Below are 18,818 nucleotides of genomic sequence, written 5' to 3'. Positions count from 1 at the left end.
GTGACAATACCAGGATAGCATCACAAATGAATACATAAATACCATTTGAAGCTTGATGGTGACTTGATCATTTGAATCAGCTGTGTAGTGCTAAGGCACAAACAAACGTTTAGAGTCCCCAGCACCAGGACTGAAAACCCCTGCTCTTCATTGGGACCTCTTAATCTGCAGACAGGCTTTCACAGCTCTCTGTATCTGAGGACAGAAAAGCTCACAAGAAATAGACTACACACAAGTACCCGCTCTATGCAGAATAGCCTCCCCTCTCACTTTGACAGCTTGGCTTGCTATCCTTTCACCCTCCTCCAAAAAATACTAATGTTTGCCATTATCAAGAGTGGCACTGGGGCTAAAACAATATCCTATATAGTGTGGGAGGACTGCACCTGAAAAGGTTGGAGACTCAACACTAATCGAAGAGCATGCATGTATATGTCCTGACCAAAAGATGAGTCGTTGGTAGGGTTCACTTGACGTTGGAGCACAGCAAGATTCTCAGTAGACAGGGAGCATGGGATGTCAGGAACAATGACCCATTGTCAGTGTTTCCAGATGATCTTCCTGCTAAAGCAGGTCCTCCACCTGCTGAATCTGGAAAGCTCAAAATAAACAAATCTGTATTAGTGATGATATAAATGTGGCATCAGCGGGCTTGATAGTCCAGTGAAAATGGCTAAGTGTTTGTGGTGTAAATCTGAAAATTAGCAGCTGACATCTTAAGCATTTTTTAATTAATGCATGTGAGACAGGTTCCATGTAAGAGGAAGAGCGAAAAAGAACACAGAACAGTTTACTTACCTCTGGTTATGGACACTTTTGCCAACAATAAGGCTTCTACGGCCTGTTCCTCCAACAGTGAACATCTGGCAATATCCACATTTTCGAACCCTTGATCAGCTAACACCCGGAAAGTAAAGAAAATGGCTTATTTTTTTGTAGATATGAAAACAATAACTGAGATATGAACGTTCAATCTAAAGCAGCACATGTCATTTTCAGGATATGTCAACACAGCACAGTCAGCTTAACACCAGACTGGTATAGTGGTTGTTCATTAGGTGATGGGAAATATGCATACAAATTATATACTTACAGTTGAAGTCGGAAGTTTACATACACTTATGTTGGAGTCATTAAAACTTGTTTTTCAACCACTCCACAAATTTCTTGTTGTCACGCCTTGGTCTTAGTATTTTGTGTTTTCGTTAATTATTTGGTCAGGCCAGGGTGTGACATGGGTTTATATGTTGTGGTTCGTATTGGGTTTTTGTATTATTGGGATTACGGCTGAGTAGGGGTGTTACATAGGCTTGGCTGCCTGAGGTGGTTCTCAATCAGAGTCAGGTGATTCTCATTGTCTCTGATTGGGAACCGTATTTAGGTAGCCTGAGTTTCGCTTTGTATTTCGTGGGTGATTGTTCCTGTCTCTGTGTTGTTTCACCGTATAGGCTGTAATAGGTTTCACGTTCCGTTTGTTGTTTTTGTGTATGTATAAGTTATTTCATGTATCGCGATCTCTTTATTAAAGACATGAGTAACCACTACGCTGCATTTCGGTCCGACTCTATTTTGACAAACGAAGAACGCCGTTACACTTGTTAACAAAGAATAGTTTTGGCAAGTCGGTCAGGATATGACTTTGTGCATGACACGTAATTTTTCCAACAAATGTTTACAGACAGATTACTTCACTTATAATTCACTGGATCACAATTCCAGTGGGTCAGAAGTTTACATGCACTAAATTCACTGTGCCTTTAAACAGCTTGGAAAATTCCAGAAAATTATGTCATCGCTTTAGAAGTTCTGATAGGCTTATTGACATCGTTTGAGTCAATTTGAGGTGTGCCCGTGGATGTATTTCAAGGCCTACCTTCAAACTCAGTGCCTCTGCTTGAAATCATAGAAAAATCGAAAGATATCAGCCAAGACTTCAGATAAAAAATTGTAGACTTCCACAAGTCTGGTTCATCCTTGGGAGAAATTTCCAAATGCCTGAAGGTACTACATTCATCTGTACAAACAATAGTATGCAAGTATAAACACCATGGGACCACACAGCCATCATACCGCTCAGGAAGGAGACTCGTTCTGTCTCCTAGAGATGAACGTACTGTGGTGCGAAAAATTCAAATCAATCCCAGAACAACAGCAAAGAACCTTGTGAAGATGCTGGAGTAAACCGGTACATAAGTATCTATATCCACAGTAAAACGAGTCCTATACAGACATAACCTGAAAGGCCGCTCAGCAAGGGAGAAGCCACTGCTCCAAAACGGCCATAAAAATGCCAGACTACAGTTTGCAACTGCACATGGGGACAAAGATCGTAGTTTTTTGGAGTAATGTTCTCTGGTCTGTTGAAACAAAAATAGAACTGTTTGGCCATAATAACCATCGTTATGTTTGGAGGATAAAGTGGGAGGCTTGCAAACCAAAGAACAACATCCCAACCGTGAAGCACGGGGGTGGCAGCGTCATGTTGTGGGGGTGCTTTGCTGCAGGAGAGACTGGTGCACTTCACAAAATAGATGGCATCATGAGGATAGAAAATTACGTGGATATATTGAAGCAACATCTCAAGACATCAGTCAGGAAGTTAAAGCTTGGTCGCAAATGGGTCTTCCAAATGGACAATGACCCCAAGCATACTTCCAAAGTTGTGGCAAAATGGCTTAAGGACAACAAAGTCAAGGTATTGGAGTGGCCATCACAAAGCCCTGACCTCAATCCAATAGAAAATTTGTGAGCAGAACTGAAAAAGCGTGTGCGAGCAAGGAGGCTTTACAAACCTGACTCAATTACACCAGCTCTGTCAGGAGGAATGGGCCAAAATTCACCCACAACTTATTGTGGGAAGCTTGCGGAAGGCCACCCAAAACGTTTGACCCAAATTAAACAATTTAAAGGCAATGCTACCAAGTACTATTTGAGTGCATGTATACTTCTGACCCTCTGGGAATGTGATGAAAGAAATAAAAGCTGAAATAAATCATTCTTTCTACTATTATTCTGACATTTCACATTCTTAAAATAAAGTGGTTATCCTAACTGGATAATTGCCCATTGCTCTGAGACTTCCTTTGACCGTTCTAAAGCCTGTATGGGGCACCATCTACACGCTGCAGAGACTCCCTAACTCTTGGCCATTCTACCCGATGGCCCATTGCTCTGAGACTTCCTTTGAACGTTCTAAAGCCCGCATGGGGCACCATCTACACGCTGCAGAGACTCCCTAACTCTTGGCCATTGTACCCGATGGCCCATTACTTGGAGACTTCCTTTGACCATTCTAAAGCCTGCATAGGGCACCATCTACACGCTGCAGAGACCCCCTAACTCTTGGCCATTGTTCCCGATGGCCCATTGCTTGGAGACTTACTTTGACCATTCTAAAGCCTGCATGGGGCATCCTTGCCTTAATTATTGGCCCTGACTTTCTGGTCTAACACTTCATCTAACATATCAGAATAACATTCCCTGACAGACATATTGTGATCTTTCATCCTTCTGTAAAAAAAAATAAAAAGCTAACCGTTCCACTGTCATGAAATATGATTATATATTAACTATGAATCAAATAAGACATATGCTTATGTGTTGAATTCAACTGAAAATGGTGAGAACAGGTGTTTGTAGCTAAATGTGTTTGGTTAGCTTGAGAAGAATAATTGCATGATTTATGATTCCACAGTATGAATGTAATATAATACAATGTTATGAACCGACACTGAATCGTAGGAGCTAACTACTAGCTATATGGAAGTTGGACAGGAGAACGCCCAGTGCTGCTTACCTGAGATTCCATCATCACACACTCCTTCGTAGGTGTCTGCTATAACTTCCTTTGTGTCGGAAAGAAAGGCTGAACAGTATTGGTTGTAGCCAAACTGACATTCCAAAAATTGCCAAAATGGAGGGTGATTGATAGCGAAATTAAATAAAGTTTTGCTCTCGACCAAAATACATCCATTTGTTGTAAGTTGGGGAGGGGGGCTAATAGCTGAACAATATACTTTTCAACCTTTACTAGAGAATAGTCTAATAGCCGAGCTAGGTGTGAAAAACCTCCGTCATATCACAGACCAGATTTGCCCTAACGACCAAGGGGGAGTAGAGCACATCCTCGCGGTATCTTGCTACTCAATGTAATAAAGTAATAACTTTTTCAAAGAAGTTACCTTACACGTTATGTTGGCTGACAATTTGTTAGCTACGCTGTCCTTACAAACAACATAGCATATTACAGCAGTATGTACAGATGTGTTAGTTATCTACCTAACGTTAGTAGTTATACATCACACTTGACAGTATATTAACTATAGGCTATCTAACTACCCAATGTTTATTGACATGATTATTCCCGTCATTCTTAGCTTAGGTAAATGGTATGGTCGTTGTTCTTTCTCAATGGACATTTGGGTGCTTTAGTAAATTCGCTCTGGCTATCTACTCCGATTTCAGAGCACTCTCATCTGAGTGTACCAGGGCAAAGCCTAATGAAACACCCGTTGAATATGGCGGTGTCAGTGAACATCGGCAAAAAAGCATAATTAAATTGTTTCCAGCAGCACAGTTACATTCACCAACACTCTGGTTAACACGAAATCTGCCTAACCAGCTCTGCTAGGACGAGTGGTCTCATTTGTGTCTGGAAGTATGTAGCATGCTAGCTAATGTTAGCTTGGGTGCTTGACTGCTGTTGTAAGGCCAGAACGCTCAAATCAGCCCTACTACTCGGCCTGAACGTCCGGTGTGGGCACCGAGAGCGAAACGGTCTGAATTTACCCAGAGGGTTTTCCGCTTTTCATGGAATAGAAACACCATAATATTAATCAAATGAATTAAGCAATGGAAGACTATCAAGCGCTTCTCAAAGATGGCCTCTTGTGGTCAAACTAGCACTAACTTGCATTAACAGAAAAAATGGCTGACAATTAGAAAATGTGCTACAGAATGCTGCAACAGCCCGCAAGGTGTGCTGCAGTATGACACACCTTTTAAAGGAGCACCCACTAACACAATGTGGGGAAAGTAAAGTGGCCTGAATACTTTCCGAATACACTGTACATCAAACACATGATTTCCATGTTTAATGCCATTCCAATTTGCTCAGTTCCAGCCATTAATATGAGTCATCCTCCCCTCAGCAGCCTCCACTGAGTTAGTTTTTATAATAATGTGGGCAATATTTATTTGACTCTCCTTACTAGGCCCATTTTTACCACATTTTTGCCTGCATATATACATACACCTTGTATACCTCTCGTGTGCATGCCAGGGACGAGTGTTGGTGGTGTGCAGATGTGGGTGGGGGTGTATTTTAATAAATCCATTGAGAATATAGAATGCATCTGTTGGTCCCAGATACCTTATAAAAAATATTTAAAAAGTAGGGAAGTGGATCAGAAAACCAGTCAGTATCTGGTGTGGCAACCATTTGTCTCATGCAGCGTGACACTTCTTATTTTCATAGAGTTGATTGTGGCCTGTGGAATGTTGTCCCACTCCTCTTCAATGGCTTTACAAAGTTGGTGGTTATTGGCGGGAACTGAAACACGCTGTTGTACACATCATCCCAGAGCATACCAAACATGCTCAATGAGTGAGTATGCAGGCCATTGAAGAACTGGGACATTTTCAGCTTCCAGGAATTGTGTACAGATCCTTGCGACATTGTCCGTGCATTATCATGCTGAAACATGAGGTGATGGCAGGAAATGAATGGCACGACAATGGGCCTCAGGATCTCGTCACGGTGTCTCTGTGCATTCAAATTGCCATCGATAAAATGCAATTGTGTTCATTTGGGGCGGCAGGGTAGCCTAGTGGTTAGAGCGTTGGACTAGTAACCGAAAGGTTGCAAGTTCAAATCCCCGAGCTGACAAGGTACAAATCTGTCGTTCTGCCCCTGAACAGGCAGTTAACCCACTGTTCCTAGGCCGTCATTGAAAATAAGAATTTGTTCTTAACTGACTTGCCTAGTAAAATAAAAAAATAAAAAAATAAATAAAAAAAATTGTCCATATGTTATGCCTGTCCATATCAAAACCCCACCGCTGCCATGGGGCGCACTGTTTGCAACGTTTACATCAGCAAACTGCTCGCCCACATGGCGCCATGCATGTGGCCTGCGGTTGTGAGGCCGGTTGGATGTATTGCCAAATTCTCTAAAACAACATTGGAGGCAGCACATGGCAGACAAATGAACATTCAATTCTTTGACATCCGCTCTGGGGACATTCCTGCAGTCAGCATGCTAATGTACGCTCCCTCAAAACTGTGGCATCTGCGGCATTGTGTTGTGTGACAAAACTGCACATTTTAGTGGCCTTTTATTGTCCCCAGCACAAGGTGCACCCGTGTAATGATCATGCTGTATAATCAGCTTCTTGAGAAATAAGCATTTTGTGCATATGGAATATTTCTGATAGATTAGCAAACAAATAGTGCCAATGCCGTCTCAGCATTACGGCTATGAACTTTTTAAAATAATTGTTATTTATTTGTTATTTAACCCTTTATTTTACCAGGCAAGTTGACTGAGAATATATTCTCATTTACAGCGACTAGGTCGTTTGGTGTAAATAAAAGTTTAGGTTTTGATACCGGCAATACCTTTTCATATATAAAGAAAAGGTGGAAAAAAGCTGACGGGATGGTAGAGTATAATACTGTAGGTCTTAGAACAGCTGATGGGATGGTAGAGTATAATACTGTAGGTCTTAGAACAGCTGATGGGATGGTAGAGTATAATACTGTAGGTCTTAGAACAGCTGATGGGATGGTAGAGTATAATACTGTAGGTCTTAGAACAGCTGATGGGATGGTAGAGTATAATACTGTAGGTCTTAGAACAGCTGACGGGATGGTAGAGTATAATACTGTAGGTCTTAGAACAGCTGACGGGATGGTAGAGTATAATACTGTAGGTCTTAGAACAGCTGACGGGATGGTAGCGTATAATACTGTAGGTCTTAGAACAGCTGATGGGATGGTAGCGTATAATACTGTAGGTCTTAGAACAGCTGACGGGATGGTAGAGTATAATACTGTATGTCTTAGAACAGCTGATGGGATGGTAGAGTGTAATACTGTAGGTCTTAGAACAGCTGATGGGATGGTAGCGTATAATACTGTAGGTCTTAGAACAGCTGATGGGATGGTAGCGTATAATACTGTATGTCTTAGAACAGCTGACGGGATGGTAGAGTATAATACTGTATGTCTTAGAACAGCTGATGGGATGGTAGAGTATAATACTGTAGGTCTTAGAACAGCTGATGGGATGGTAGCGTATAATACTGTAGGTCTTAGAACAGCTGATGGGATGGTAGCGTATAATACTGTAGGTCTTAGAACAGCTGATGGGATGGTAGCGTATAATACTGTATGTCTTAGAACAGCTGACGGGATGGTAGAGTATAATACTGTATGTCTTAGAACAGCTGATGGGATGGTAGAGTATAATACTGTAGGTCTTAGAACAGCTGATGGGATGGTAGAGTGTAATACTGTAGGTCTTAGAACAGCTGATGGGATGGTAGCGTATAATACTGTAGGTCTTAGAACAGCTGACGGGATGGTAGAGTATAATACTGTAGGTCTTAGAACAGCTGACGGGATGGTAGAGTATAATACTGTAGGTCTTAGAACAGCTGATGGGATGGTAGAGTATAATACTGTAGGTCTTAGAACAGCTGACGGGATGGTAGCGTATAATACTGTAGGTCTTAGAACAGCTGACGGGATGGTAGAGTATAATACTGTAGGTCTTAGAACAGCTGATGGGATGGTAGAGTATAATACTGTAGGTCTTAGAACAGCTGATGGGATGGTAGAGTATAATACTGTAGGTCTTAGAACAGCTGACGGGATGGTAGAGTATAATACTGTAGGTCTTAGAACAGCTGATGGGATGGTAGAGTATAATACTGTAGGTCTTAGAACAGCTGACGGGATGGTAGAGTATAATACTGTAGGTCTTAGAACAGCTGACGGGATGGTAGAGTATAATACTGTAGGTCTTAGAACAGCTGATGGGATGGTAGAGTATAATACTGTAGGTCTTAGAACAGCTGGGGGTAGTTTGTGTGCGTTTTGTTTGCCCCGAGAGAGGGAAAATGATTTAGCTTTGTGTTATTTGACAAACACACACACAAACACTCAAGAATATTTGGTCATAGGATTTTTACTTTCCATATGTACCAAGCAAGGAGAAAGTGTTATGCTAGAGGCATCTAATTTCATTATGCTTTTCTGACAACAGTCTGAGTCAATATTTTCCTAACATTCTTTATTGTACAGTTCTGTCTTGTCTTGGTCTAAGGAGAGGGATACCTCTTATTGCTATTATAATCTGGTTACCAACGTAATTAGAGCAGTAAAAAGTTGTTTTGTCATACCCGTGGTATACGGTCTGATATACCATGGCTTTCAGCCAATCAGCATTCAGGGCTGGTTTGAGCCCTGAATGCTTGGCGTGCAGTAATATTAGACTAGGCAAGATTCTTGGTTCTCAGAATGCTAAGGATTACTCTGAATTTGCGTAACAGATGTGTGCTGAGTGGATTTCCAGTCCACATATAGAACCCTATTCTCTAATGTCCTCAACAATTTTAAACTGAGCCCAGCCGGCCCCCTCTCTTCTCCCGCTGTTACCTTACGCCCCTTCATTCTTATGTAGCCCAGGACACAGTCTACCGTGTGACGCAACAAACAGGACAGACACACTAAGAATACGTTGTTGTTTTGGCCCGGCTCTAGAGTTGTGTTGGCATTGAACATTTCTGTGAGGTGGAGGGCTGAAGCGGTGGAAAATGGTTGGGGGATGTTTTGAGTTTCCCTCAAGACAACATTTCTTTGAACTGATATAGTACTGTTCCTTCTAGTGTTTTCCGGAAGAGCATCGCTCAAAGCTTGTTTGTGGCATAACTCTGACTGGATCGCCTCGTGACTAAGTGTTTTTAGAAGGATTGTGAAATGCTTTCATAAGTGGAATATGTATGCTTGCGTGAGGCGCTGCTAATGTTGGATAGCAGGAAGCGGAATTGTTTATGCTTCTGTTTTTAGTTGTGGTGTATTCCTTTGAGGAAGGAGGGTCATGTAGAATAACCCTGTTGGCAGTTGGTCTTGTCTTGTCTGTCCAAGGTCCATTCATTCTTTAACAGATAGTGTTTTGTGTCACAGTACATTCTGACTCATTTGGTGTCTCCTCTCTTGTGGTAAATGTGTTGATAATAACAGCTGTAACCAAACACTGCCTTAGAAAATACTGAATGCCACTTAGTCTAGATTTGGACCATGGAAGAGGTTTTGGACTCTTGTAGGATGGATTTTATGGTGGCATAGACCGTTCATTGTACATTGTCAACCTACTGAGGGCTGGAGGTTAAAGGGGGTGAGGCTGTCCTGTAGTTGTACTTCTCACGTATCAATTACCCTCCAGGACAGTGTCCAGCCTGGCCAACACCCTTCTTTCCTGTCCTCCTATTCTTCCTCTCCCAGTCCCCATCAACCAGTATAGAGCAGGGTCTGAAAACAGCTCGTCATGTAATCTTCCCCAGGCCAAGACCAGCCACCACAAACGCACACACACACACACCGACCAGAATCCCATTATCCTAGTATCCACAGCAACGCGCCAATGGGATTGGCCAGGGAGGAGGGGAGCCCAGCCAATAAGCCTGGTGCAGGCTGACAGGTCAGCAGATAGGAAGGAGCTGAAGTGGAATTAATGGGTGGCTGTTGTGGTTGCTCTCTATCTGGAAACCTTGGCTGAAAGACCATTAGAGCCAGAGAGTAATGCAATCCAGTAACTGACTAGTATGGCAGTTGGTAGTCAAGGAATTGATTTTGAGACGCATTGATTTGTTAGTACGGTACACAGAAAATAATGCCATGAAGTATATTTGAACTCATATGCTCCTTAGAAAGGAAAGAAGCCTTTCATGTGACAGGCTGTTTCTCTTAAATTTGTCACAAGAAACACTTCTGGATCTAATCATAGATGGCCTACTTAGAATGGCACTGAATGGATTGGAAAATGTGTGACAAATTGTGTTGTTGATGTTGTTGATGAGAACTTGATGCACACGCCAAGATGCTTGATCTGCCATATGCTGCAGTACCATCAACCTGACACCACACACATGCGCAAACACACACCCAAACACTGCCCCAAATACATGTGAGCTTGTTTAACCTGGAAGCCTGCTTGGGTTACTTTGGCTCCTGTCCAGCATCTTCTTTGCTCCTGCATCACCATGTTGACAAGGTGGCTCCTATATCTGTCACCTTGCCCAATTCCCTTGAACCCAATATCCCGAACACACGCACACCCCAACAACCTCCACTTGGACCTGTTGTGTAATAAACTTCATTCCTCTCCCCTCAAAAATGTAGACTGTAGCACAACACAGCTTGGAGGTGAGGGGTTCACTAAGGACGGCACGTTTTCTCGAGGGGCGCTAATTTGATATTAACCCCTTGTAGGTCACACAGTATGAGATGGAGGATGAGGGTGCCAATGTGTCTAGATTGGAGCCAGGTATTGTACTGTACGGATACAATCCAGATCAGTGGATCAGTTATGCTTTGGGCTTCAGTTCATGCTGGGTGGCAAAGGAATCTTATTGTCTGTAGTGTACACATATGATCCATCTATACAGTATATGTTGGCTATATCTGTCTGCACCATACATACATGTCAGTCTGTGTTACGAAGCTGTTCCTCTATGAAGTGGATGTGACAGGTGTTGTGAGAGAGATGATCACTCTAACCCATGTTGTTTCTCTCCTGTCTTCCAGGAAACTCCCAATTCTGTGTTCCTGGTCATGGAGGTAGGTGGAGTGTCACACTATCAGCATGCAACCTCTTCTGCCGAGCTGCCTGTAGGCTACCAGGGTCTCTGCCTTTGTGTTGATACCTCTCCCCTCTCTCTCTCTGTCTGTCTTACTCTGCTTAATTACCCGCCCTTCCCCCATGCTCTCTCTCCCTTCCCCCATGCTCTCTCTCCCTTCCCCCATGCTCTCTCTCCCTTCCCCCATGCTCTCTCTCCCTTCCCCATGCTCTCTCTCCCCATGCTCTCTCTCCCCATGCTCTCTCTCCCTTCCCCATGCTCTCTCTCCCTTCCCCCATGCTCTCTCCCTTCCCCATGCTCTCTCTCCCCATGCTCTCTCTCCCTTCCCCCATGCTCTCTCTCCCTTCCCCCATGCTCTCTCTCCACATGCCACATGTAATTACCTCAGTCCTATGAGAGGCTGCAAACCCAGTGTGCTCCTGTCCTCACTCTGCCTCTCCCCTCCCCCTTCTTCTTTCTCTCTCTCCTCTCTCCCTCTCATTGCTCAAGACCAAAAAAATTCACAAACCGCCTGAAGGAAAGAAACCAACTATATGACACCTTAAGTAAAAATATACCTGTACACCTACACCCCAATTTCCAGGAATGATTTTATCCAAGAGCAAAACATTGTTCATTTGCTTTATATTTAGCCCTGCAATACTTATTCTGCTCCTTCTCCTATTCTTGCTGTTGTTAGGCTAACTGGCTGTGCAAGGTGTCATGGGACCCTGGTACCTGTTACCTTGGCCTGCCTGGGGTGTTCTAGCTTGTTGTAGATACCACTGTGTTCTGAGAGCCACACTGACACTAAGGAGGCGGGGTCTCCTGGTACAGGAGAAGAAACAGACATAAATCTGGCTTTGGTGTTCTAGTTAGCAGTCTGCTTAATCAATGTATCAGAGAGATGAGCATAGATAGCATCGACAGTAGGCTAGCATGGATGCTAATCTGCCTGGTGTTTGCCAGACTGCTTGTTTTGCCTAGTAAAAAAGGCTTGTTTTACTTAGGTTAGAGGAGGGATCAGATTAATTATTACTTATTAAGCAGTAAGTGCTCAGGGCTCATTCTCCAGCATTTTGGCACCGGTAGGAACACATTGAAAAGGAAACTTTTAGGGGAAACACTGCTGTTTCAGCTGCAACATTGACTCTCTGTATGAAACAAAGAAATCTACGTTATTAATGTGCCTCAAATTATTCTCCTCACACGGAAAACAAATCATGGCAGCCCATATCCTTACAACAATCAACGTGGGCACCCCCATAAGAGTTAAATATATGCATACTACCTTATTTTGCCTTTATTTAACTAGGCAAGTCAGTTAAGAACAAATTCTTATTTTCAATGACGGCCTAGGAACAGTGGGTTAACTGCCTGTTCAGGGGCAGAACAACAGATTTGTACCTTGTCAGCTCGGGGGTTTGAACTTGCAACCTTCTGGTTACTAGTCCAACGCTCTAACCACTAGGCTACCCTGCCACTCCTTAGCATTATGTGGTTATGGTGGACCCCTAAGAATGTCTTATTTAAACTCTGCTCAATGCCTCTGCTGATTGGAATGCACACAGAGCATGTCTCTCCCTCCATCCATGTGTCAATATAAGGACCTGAGCTAGAATTGATTTCCCTGTACAAAGGCTAAACAACATGGTGTGGTAATAAACTGAACTGGAGTCAGATCCTATCGGTCACTGATAAGGCAGAGGCTCTTTAAGGCCAGATCAAACCAATGCTTTGATCAGAGGAAGCTCTGGTAACCAACATGATTTAATTGGTGGTTCAACTGACAGAACTGGAAATGGTGGACAGATGCTAGCTTACATTTGACTACCACCTAGCTGCCCTCTTTCTCCTCCACTTTCTTTCCCCTTCTCCCTCATACCTTTTCTCTAACTCTCTCTGTCTTTCTTTCCCCTTCTCCCTCATACCTTTTCTCTAACTCTCTCTGTCTTTCTTTCCCCTTCTCCCTCATACCTTTTCTCTAACTCTCTCTGTCTTTCTTTCCCCTTCTCCCTCATACCTTTTCTCTAACTCTCTGTCTCTCTTTCCCCTTCTCCCTCATACCTTTTCTCTAACTCTCTCTGTCTCTCTTTCCCCTTCTCCCTCATACCTTTTCTCTAACTCTCTCTGTCTCTCTTTCCCCTTCTCCCTCATACCTTTTCTCTAACTCTCTCTGTCTCTCTTTCCCCTTCTCCCTCATACCTTTTCTCTAACTCTCTCTGTCTCTCTTTCCCCTTCTCCCTCATACCTTTTCTCTAACTCTCTCTGTCTTTCTTTCCCCTTCTCCCTCATACCTTTTCTCTAACTCTCTCTGTCTTTCTTTCCCCTTCTCCCTCATACCTTTTCTCTAACGCTCTCTGTCTCTCTTGGACTCCTCTCCTTTCCATTCTCTGTGTTGACTAATGCCAGGATTAACAGAGACTGTCAGTACTGATAACAGCACAGCCACTCATCAGATTAATTGATGAGACCCATCGTTATCTGGGCTTTGTGGTCGCATACAACACACGCACGTACACACACACACACACACAGCTTGATACTGTTAATCCGTGTTGTTCTTACACAGCCTGCTAATAGAATAGTTTTGTTTGTCTTGTTCCTCCCCACAGTACTGCAACGGTGGCGATCTGGCTGACTATCTGCAAGGTAAGCATCGCGCTAATCTCAACACACACTGGGTATTATTCATCAAAACAAAGTAACTAGCAGTGGAGAGGAGTGTGTGTGTGTGTGTGTGTGAGTGTGTGTGTGTGTGTGTGTGTGTGTGTGTGTGTGTGTGTGTGTGTGTGTGTGTGTGTGTGTGTGTGTGTGTGTGTGTGTGTGTGTGTGTGTGTGTGTGTGTGTGTGTGTGTGTGTGTGTGTGTGTGTGTGTGTGTGTGTGTGTGTGTGTGTGTGTGTGTGTGTGTGTGTGTTCACAATGCAAGGGAGTGCTGTGTGTAGGAGCCAACACAGTGTTATGACACAATGGGTTCTTTCTTTAGCACCGAGGTCAGCACAGCTCTGACGCAAATCTAGAAATGTGCAATATCAAAGGTCACTCATCTCTCATAATGCTTCCCAAGAAAGCACCAAGCACTGAATGTCTTAATAGGATTCTGCTTTTGGAGATCTATGTGGTATGTCATTGACTTTAATGATATAGCAGTTCATAGCTGTGAATTGCATAACACACACACCTGCCTCCCTGTGATATCAACAAAAAAATGTCACATACACGTGTTTAGCAGAAGTTATTGTGGGTGTAGCGAAATGTTTGTTTCTTGCTCCAACAGTGCAGTAATATCTAACAAGTAATATCTAACAATACACACAATTTCAAGTAAAGGAATGGAATTAAGAATATATACATTTACATTTAAGTCATTTAGCAGACGCTCTTATCCAGAGCGACTTACAAATATATAAATGTTTGGATGAGCAATGTCAGAGCGGCACAGACTAAGAAACAGTAGAATAGGATAGAATACAGTATATACATAAGATGAGTAATGCAAAATATGTAAACATTGTTAAAGTGATTTGTGTTCCAATTATTAAAGTGGCCAGTGATTTCAAGTCTATGTATATAGGGCAGCAGCCTCTAATGTGCTAGTGTTGGCTATTTAACAGTATGATGGCCTTCAGATAGAATTTGTTTTTCAGTCTCTCGGTCCCACCTTTGATGCACCTGTACTGACCTCGCCTTCTGGATGATAGCGGGGTGAACAGGCAGTGGCTCGGTTAGTTGTTGTCCTTGATTATCTTTTTGGCCTTCCTGTGACATAGGGTACTGTAGGTGTCCTGCAGGGTAAGTAGTTTCCCCCCGGTGCTGCGTTGGGCAGACCACACCACCATCTGGAGAGCCCTGTGGTTGCGAGCGGTGCAGTTGCCGTACCTGGCGGTGATACAGCCCGACAGGAAGCTCTCTATTGTGTGTCTGTAGAAGTTTGTGAGGGTTTTAGCTGCCAAGCCAAATTTATTCAGCCTCCTGAGGTTGAAGAGGCGCTGTTGCACCTTCTTCACCACACTGTGGACATGCGTGGACCATTTCAGTTTGTCCGTGATGTGTACACCGAGGAACTTGAAGCTTTCCACCTTCTCCACTGCGGTCCCATTGATGTAGATAGGGGGATGCTCCCTCTGCTGTTTCCTGAAGTCCACGATCATCTCCGTAGTTTTGTTGAATGTAGAGTGAGAGGTTATTTTCCTGGCACCAGACTTCCAGGGCCCTCACCTCCTCCCTGTAGGCTGTCTCATCATTGTTGGTAATCAGGCCTACTACTGTTGTGTTGTCTGCAAACTTGATGATTGAGTTGGAGGCGTGCGTGGCCAAGGAGTCGTGGGTGAACAAGGAGTACAGGATGGGGCTGAGCATGCATCGTTGTGGGGCCCGTGTTGAAGATCAGCGAAGTGGAGATGTTGTTTCCTACCTTCACTACCTGGGGGCGGCCTATCAAGTAGTCCAGGACCCAGTTGCACAGGGCGGGGTTCAAACCCAGGGCCTCAAACTTAATGATGAGCTTGGAGTGTACTATGGTGTTGATTGCTGAGCTATAGTCAATGAACAGCATTCTTACATAGGTATTCCTCTTATTCAGATGGGATTGTGCAGTGTGATGACGATTGCATCGTCTGTGGATCTATTGGTGCGGTAAGCATATTGAAGTGGGTCTAGAGTGTCAGGTAAAGTAGAGGTGATATTATCCTTGACTTGTCTCTCAGAAGTGAGTGCTATGGGGCGATAGTCATTTAGTTCAGTTACTTTTGCTTTCTTGGGAACAGCAACAGTGGTGGACATGTTGAAGCAGGTGAGGACAGCAGACTGGGATAGGGAGAGATTGAATATGTCCATAAACACTCTAGCCAGCTGGTCTGTGCATGCTCTGAAGACGCGGCTAGGGATGCTGTCTGGGCCGGCAACCTTGCGAGGGTTAACAGATTTAAATGTCTTACTCACATCGGCCACAGAGAAGGAGAGACCACAGTCCTTGGTAGCAGGCGATGTCGTGGCACTGTGTTATCCTCAAAGTGGGCAAAGAAGTTGTTTTGTTTGTCCAGAAGCAAGACGTCGGTGTCTGCGACATGGCTGGTTTTCTTTTTGTAATCTGTGATTGTCTGTAGAACCTGCCACATACGTCTCGTGTCTGAGATTTTGAATTGCGACTGTACTTTGTCTCTATACTGACGTTTTGCCTGTTTGATTGCCTTACGGAGGGAATAACTACGCTGTTTGTATTCAGCCATATTCCCAGTCACCTTGCTATGGTTAAATGCAATGGTTCGCGGTTAGGGTTCCTGGTTAGGGTTGGTTTTAATAGTCACAGTGGGTACAACATATCCTATACACTTCCTGATGAACTCAGTCGTGGATCATGTTTGCATATGTGCAGTAACTACTCATTCCAGAGTTTTCTTTATTTTTACTATTTTCTATATTGTAGACATCACAACTTTGAAATACCACATGGAATCATGTAGTAAACAAATCACAATATATTTCATATTTGAGTTACTTCAAAGTATACACCCTTTGCCTTGATGACAGCTTTTCTTACTCTTGGCATTCTCTCAACCAGCTTCATGAGGAAGTCACCTGCAATCCATTTCATTTAACCAGCGTGCCTTGTTAGAAGTAAATTTGTGGAATTTCTTTCCTTCTTAATGCGTTTGAGCCAATCAGTTGTGTTGTGACAAGATAGAGGTATTATACAGAATATACCCCTATTTGGTAAAAGAGTCCATATTATGACAAAAACAGCTCAAATAAGCAAACAGAAGGAACAGTCTGTCATTATTTTAAGACGTAAAGGTCAGTCAATACGAAAAATTTCAAGAACTTTTAAAGTTTCTTCAAGTGCAGTCGCAAAAACCATCAAGTGTTATGATGAAACTGGCTTTCATGAGGACCGCCACAGGAAAGGAAGACTCAGCGTTACCTCTGTTGCAGTGGATAAGTTCATTAGAGTTAACTGCACCTCAGGTTGCAGCCCATATAAATGCTTCACAGAGTTCAAGTAACAGAAACATCTCAACATCCACTGTTCAGAGGAGACTGTGTTAAGCAGGCCTTCATGGTAGAATTGCTGCAAAGAGACCACTACTAAAGGACACCAATAAGAAGAGACTTGCTTGGGCTAAGAAACATAAGCAATGGATATTGGACCGGTGGAAATCTGTCCTTTTCGTCTGAGGAGTCCAGATGTTATATTTTTCGTTCCAACTGCTGTGTCTTTGTGGAACACAGAGTAGGTGAACGGATGATTTCCGTATGTGTGGTTCCCACCATGAAGCATGGAGGAGGAGGTGGGATGGTGCTTTGCTGGAGAGACTGTCTGTGATGTATTTAGAATTCAAGGCATACTTAACCAGAATGGCTACGTCGGCATTCTGTAGCTATAAGCCATAGAGATTTCAGTGTACTATGGGTAATGTAGTTTTGTATAGATAAAATAAGCTAATAGCCAGTGTGGGTGTAGTATTCTTTTACCACTGCATCCCTGGTCTTCATACATTATGCGCCAATACATTTGTAATGTATAATGAAGGATTGTGGGTAAGTGGTTTTTCCCTCCTCTCTGCTCTCCCTAGCCAAGGGGACACTGAGAGAAGACACTCTGAGGGTGTTCCTCCAGCAGATAGCAGCAGCAATGAGGATCCTTAACAGTAAAGGCATCATCCACCGAGACCTGAAACCACAGAACATCCTGCTGTCATACACCAGCCGCAAGAGATCCAGCATCCACGGCATCCGCATCAAAATAGGTGACTGAACAACCCAGCCCCTCAAACACAACACACACACTCAGCTACAACTAAGCTAAACCTTCAAAAAGACAACTATCCCTTCAATTCTGTATATGGTGTTATTTCTGTATATACACAACTTCATAATGTTTATACAATATAAATACTGTTTATACTGTAAATATAGAGATGGCCTATCTATGAACTGTTAGCCATCATATGATTTGTCTGATTGTGTCACACAGAAAAAGTGTCATATATCATGTATCAAAATGCACCACAATGATAGCTAGCTAAGGTCATGGTTAGTTGTTTTGAACCTCACAGCTATATTTAGTTTGCACAATGCTATTCCCAGAAGGTGTGGTGACTCATGTTGTGTGTTGAGTGCCCAATTGTCTAGTGTCTGAGAGGCTTGGGAATAGGAGTTGTGACACTCCAACAATAGTTGTTATTAATAAGATAGACACAGCCAGACAGACTGACTGATGGACTTCTCGCTTTCAGCTGACTTTGGCTTCGCACGATATCTCCAGAGCAACATGATGGCTGCCACACTGTGTGGCTCTCCCATGTACATGGTGAGTGGATGCGGGTTAGTGTTTGTTGTGTGTGTAAGGGTGTTGTGTCTAAGTCTCTTGTTCTCCTGTGACAACAGCTTTGCTTACTCAGCAATCTGCAACTGGAACGGTCCTTTCAGAGCATGACCTCTAACCTCTGTCCTCTAACCAGGCCCCGGAAGTGATCATGTCTCAGAACTATGACGCCAAGGCAGACATGTGGAGCATTGGGACGGTCGTCTACCAGTGTCTCGTAGGGAAGCCACCTTTCCAGGTAGGATGGAGAGAGGGAGTTGATATGGGGCATCTTTTTTTCCTCACACAAAGCAGAATTAAACTGTGTGAAGAAAATAGCACATGCCTGTGCAAGAAAAATGTCAGCCCTGGTGTGCATTTATAGAAGTAGTATACAAACACTCTGTGCTCTCTCTCTCTCTCTCTCTCTCTCTCTCTCTCTCTCTCTCTCTCTCTCTCTCTCTCTCTCTCTCTCTCTCTCTCTCTCTCTTTTCTTTCTCTCTCTCTCTCTCTAGGCCAACAGTCCCCAGGACCTGAGGATGTTCTATGAGAAGAACAAGTCGCTCCTGCCCATGTAGGTGATAGGATTGAAGAATTATTAACTATCTGATCGAGGCCATTTGGGCTGAAAAGTCGTGTTTTTAACCGGAACGTGTTGTCTGTGCCTCTATTA

The 18,818-nt window shown here is 43.4% G+C and overlaps 1 protein-coding gene and 1 long non-coding RNA gene across 5 annotated transcripts in view; one reads left to right on the top strand and one right to left on the bottom strand.

The window, feature by feature from the left end:
• The window catches only part of LOC124006441 (serine/threonine-protein kinase ULK2-like), a 65,154-nt gene that overhangs the window by 16,850 nt on the left and 29,486 nt on the right, over nt 1–18,818 (top strand). For all 4 annotated transcript variants that reach the window (XM_046316456.1, XM_046316455.1, XM_046316458.1 and 1 more), the window contains exons 4-9: nt 10,810–10,842; nt 13,457–13,493; nt 17,415–17,588; nt 18,078–18,151; nt 18,303–18,404; nt 18,661–18,719. In XM_046316456.1, the coding sequence (XP_046172412.1) occupies nt 10,810–10,842; nt 13,457–13,493; nt 17,415–17,588; nt 18,078–18,151; nt 18,303–18,404; nt 18,661–18,719 (479 nt within the window). The remainder of the gene's footprint in view (nt 1–10,809; nt 10,843–13,456; nt 13,494–17,414; nt 17,589–18,077; nt 18,152–18,302; nt 18,405–18,660; nt 18,720–18,818) is intronic.
• LOC124006449 overlaps nt 1–18,818 on the bottom strand; it is a 28,469-nt gene that overhangs the window by 537 nt on the left and 9,114 nt on the right. The window contains exons 2-3 of the long non-coding RNA XR_006833781.1: nt 799–897; nt 43–591 (exon numbers count right to left, since the gene is read on the bottom strand). This is a non-coding gene — a long non-coding RNA (uncharacterized LOC124006449). The remainder of the gene's footprint in view (nt 1–42; nt 592–798; nt 898–18,818) is intronic.

Source organism: Oncorhynchus gorbuscha, linkage group LG19, assembly GCF_021184085.1.
Source record: "Oncorhynchus gorbuscha isolate QuinsamMale2020 ecotype Even-year linkage group LG19, OgorEven_v1.0, whole genome shotgun sequence".
Classification (NCBI taxonomy): Eukaryota; Metazoa; Chordata; class Actinopteri; order Salmoniformes; family Salmonidae; genus Oncorhynchus; species Oncorhynchus gorbuscha.
The sequence above is the reverse complement of the archived record's forward strand: the minus strand, read 5'-3'. Positions and strand labels throughout refer to the sequence as shown.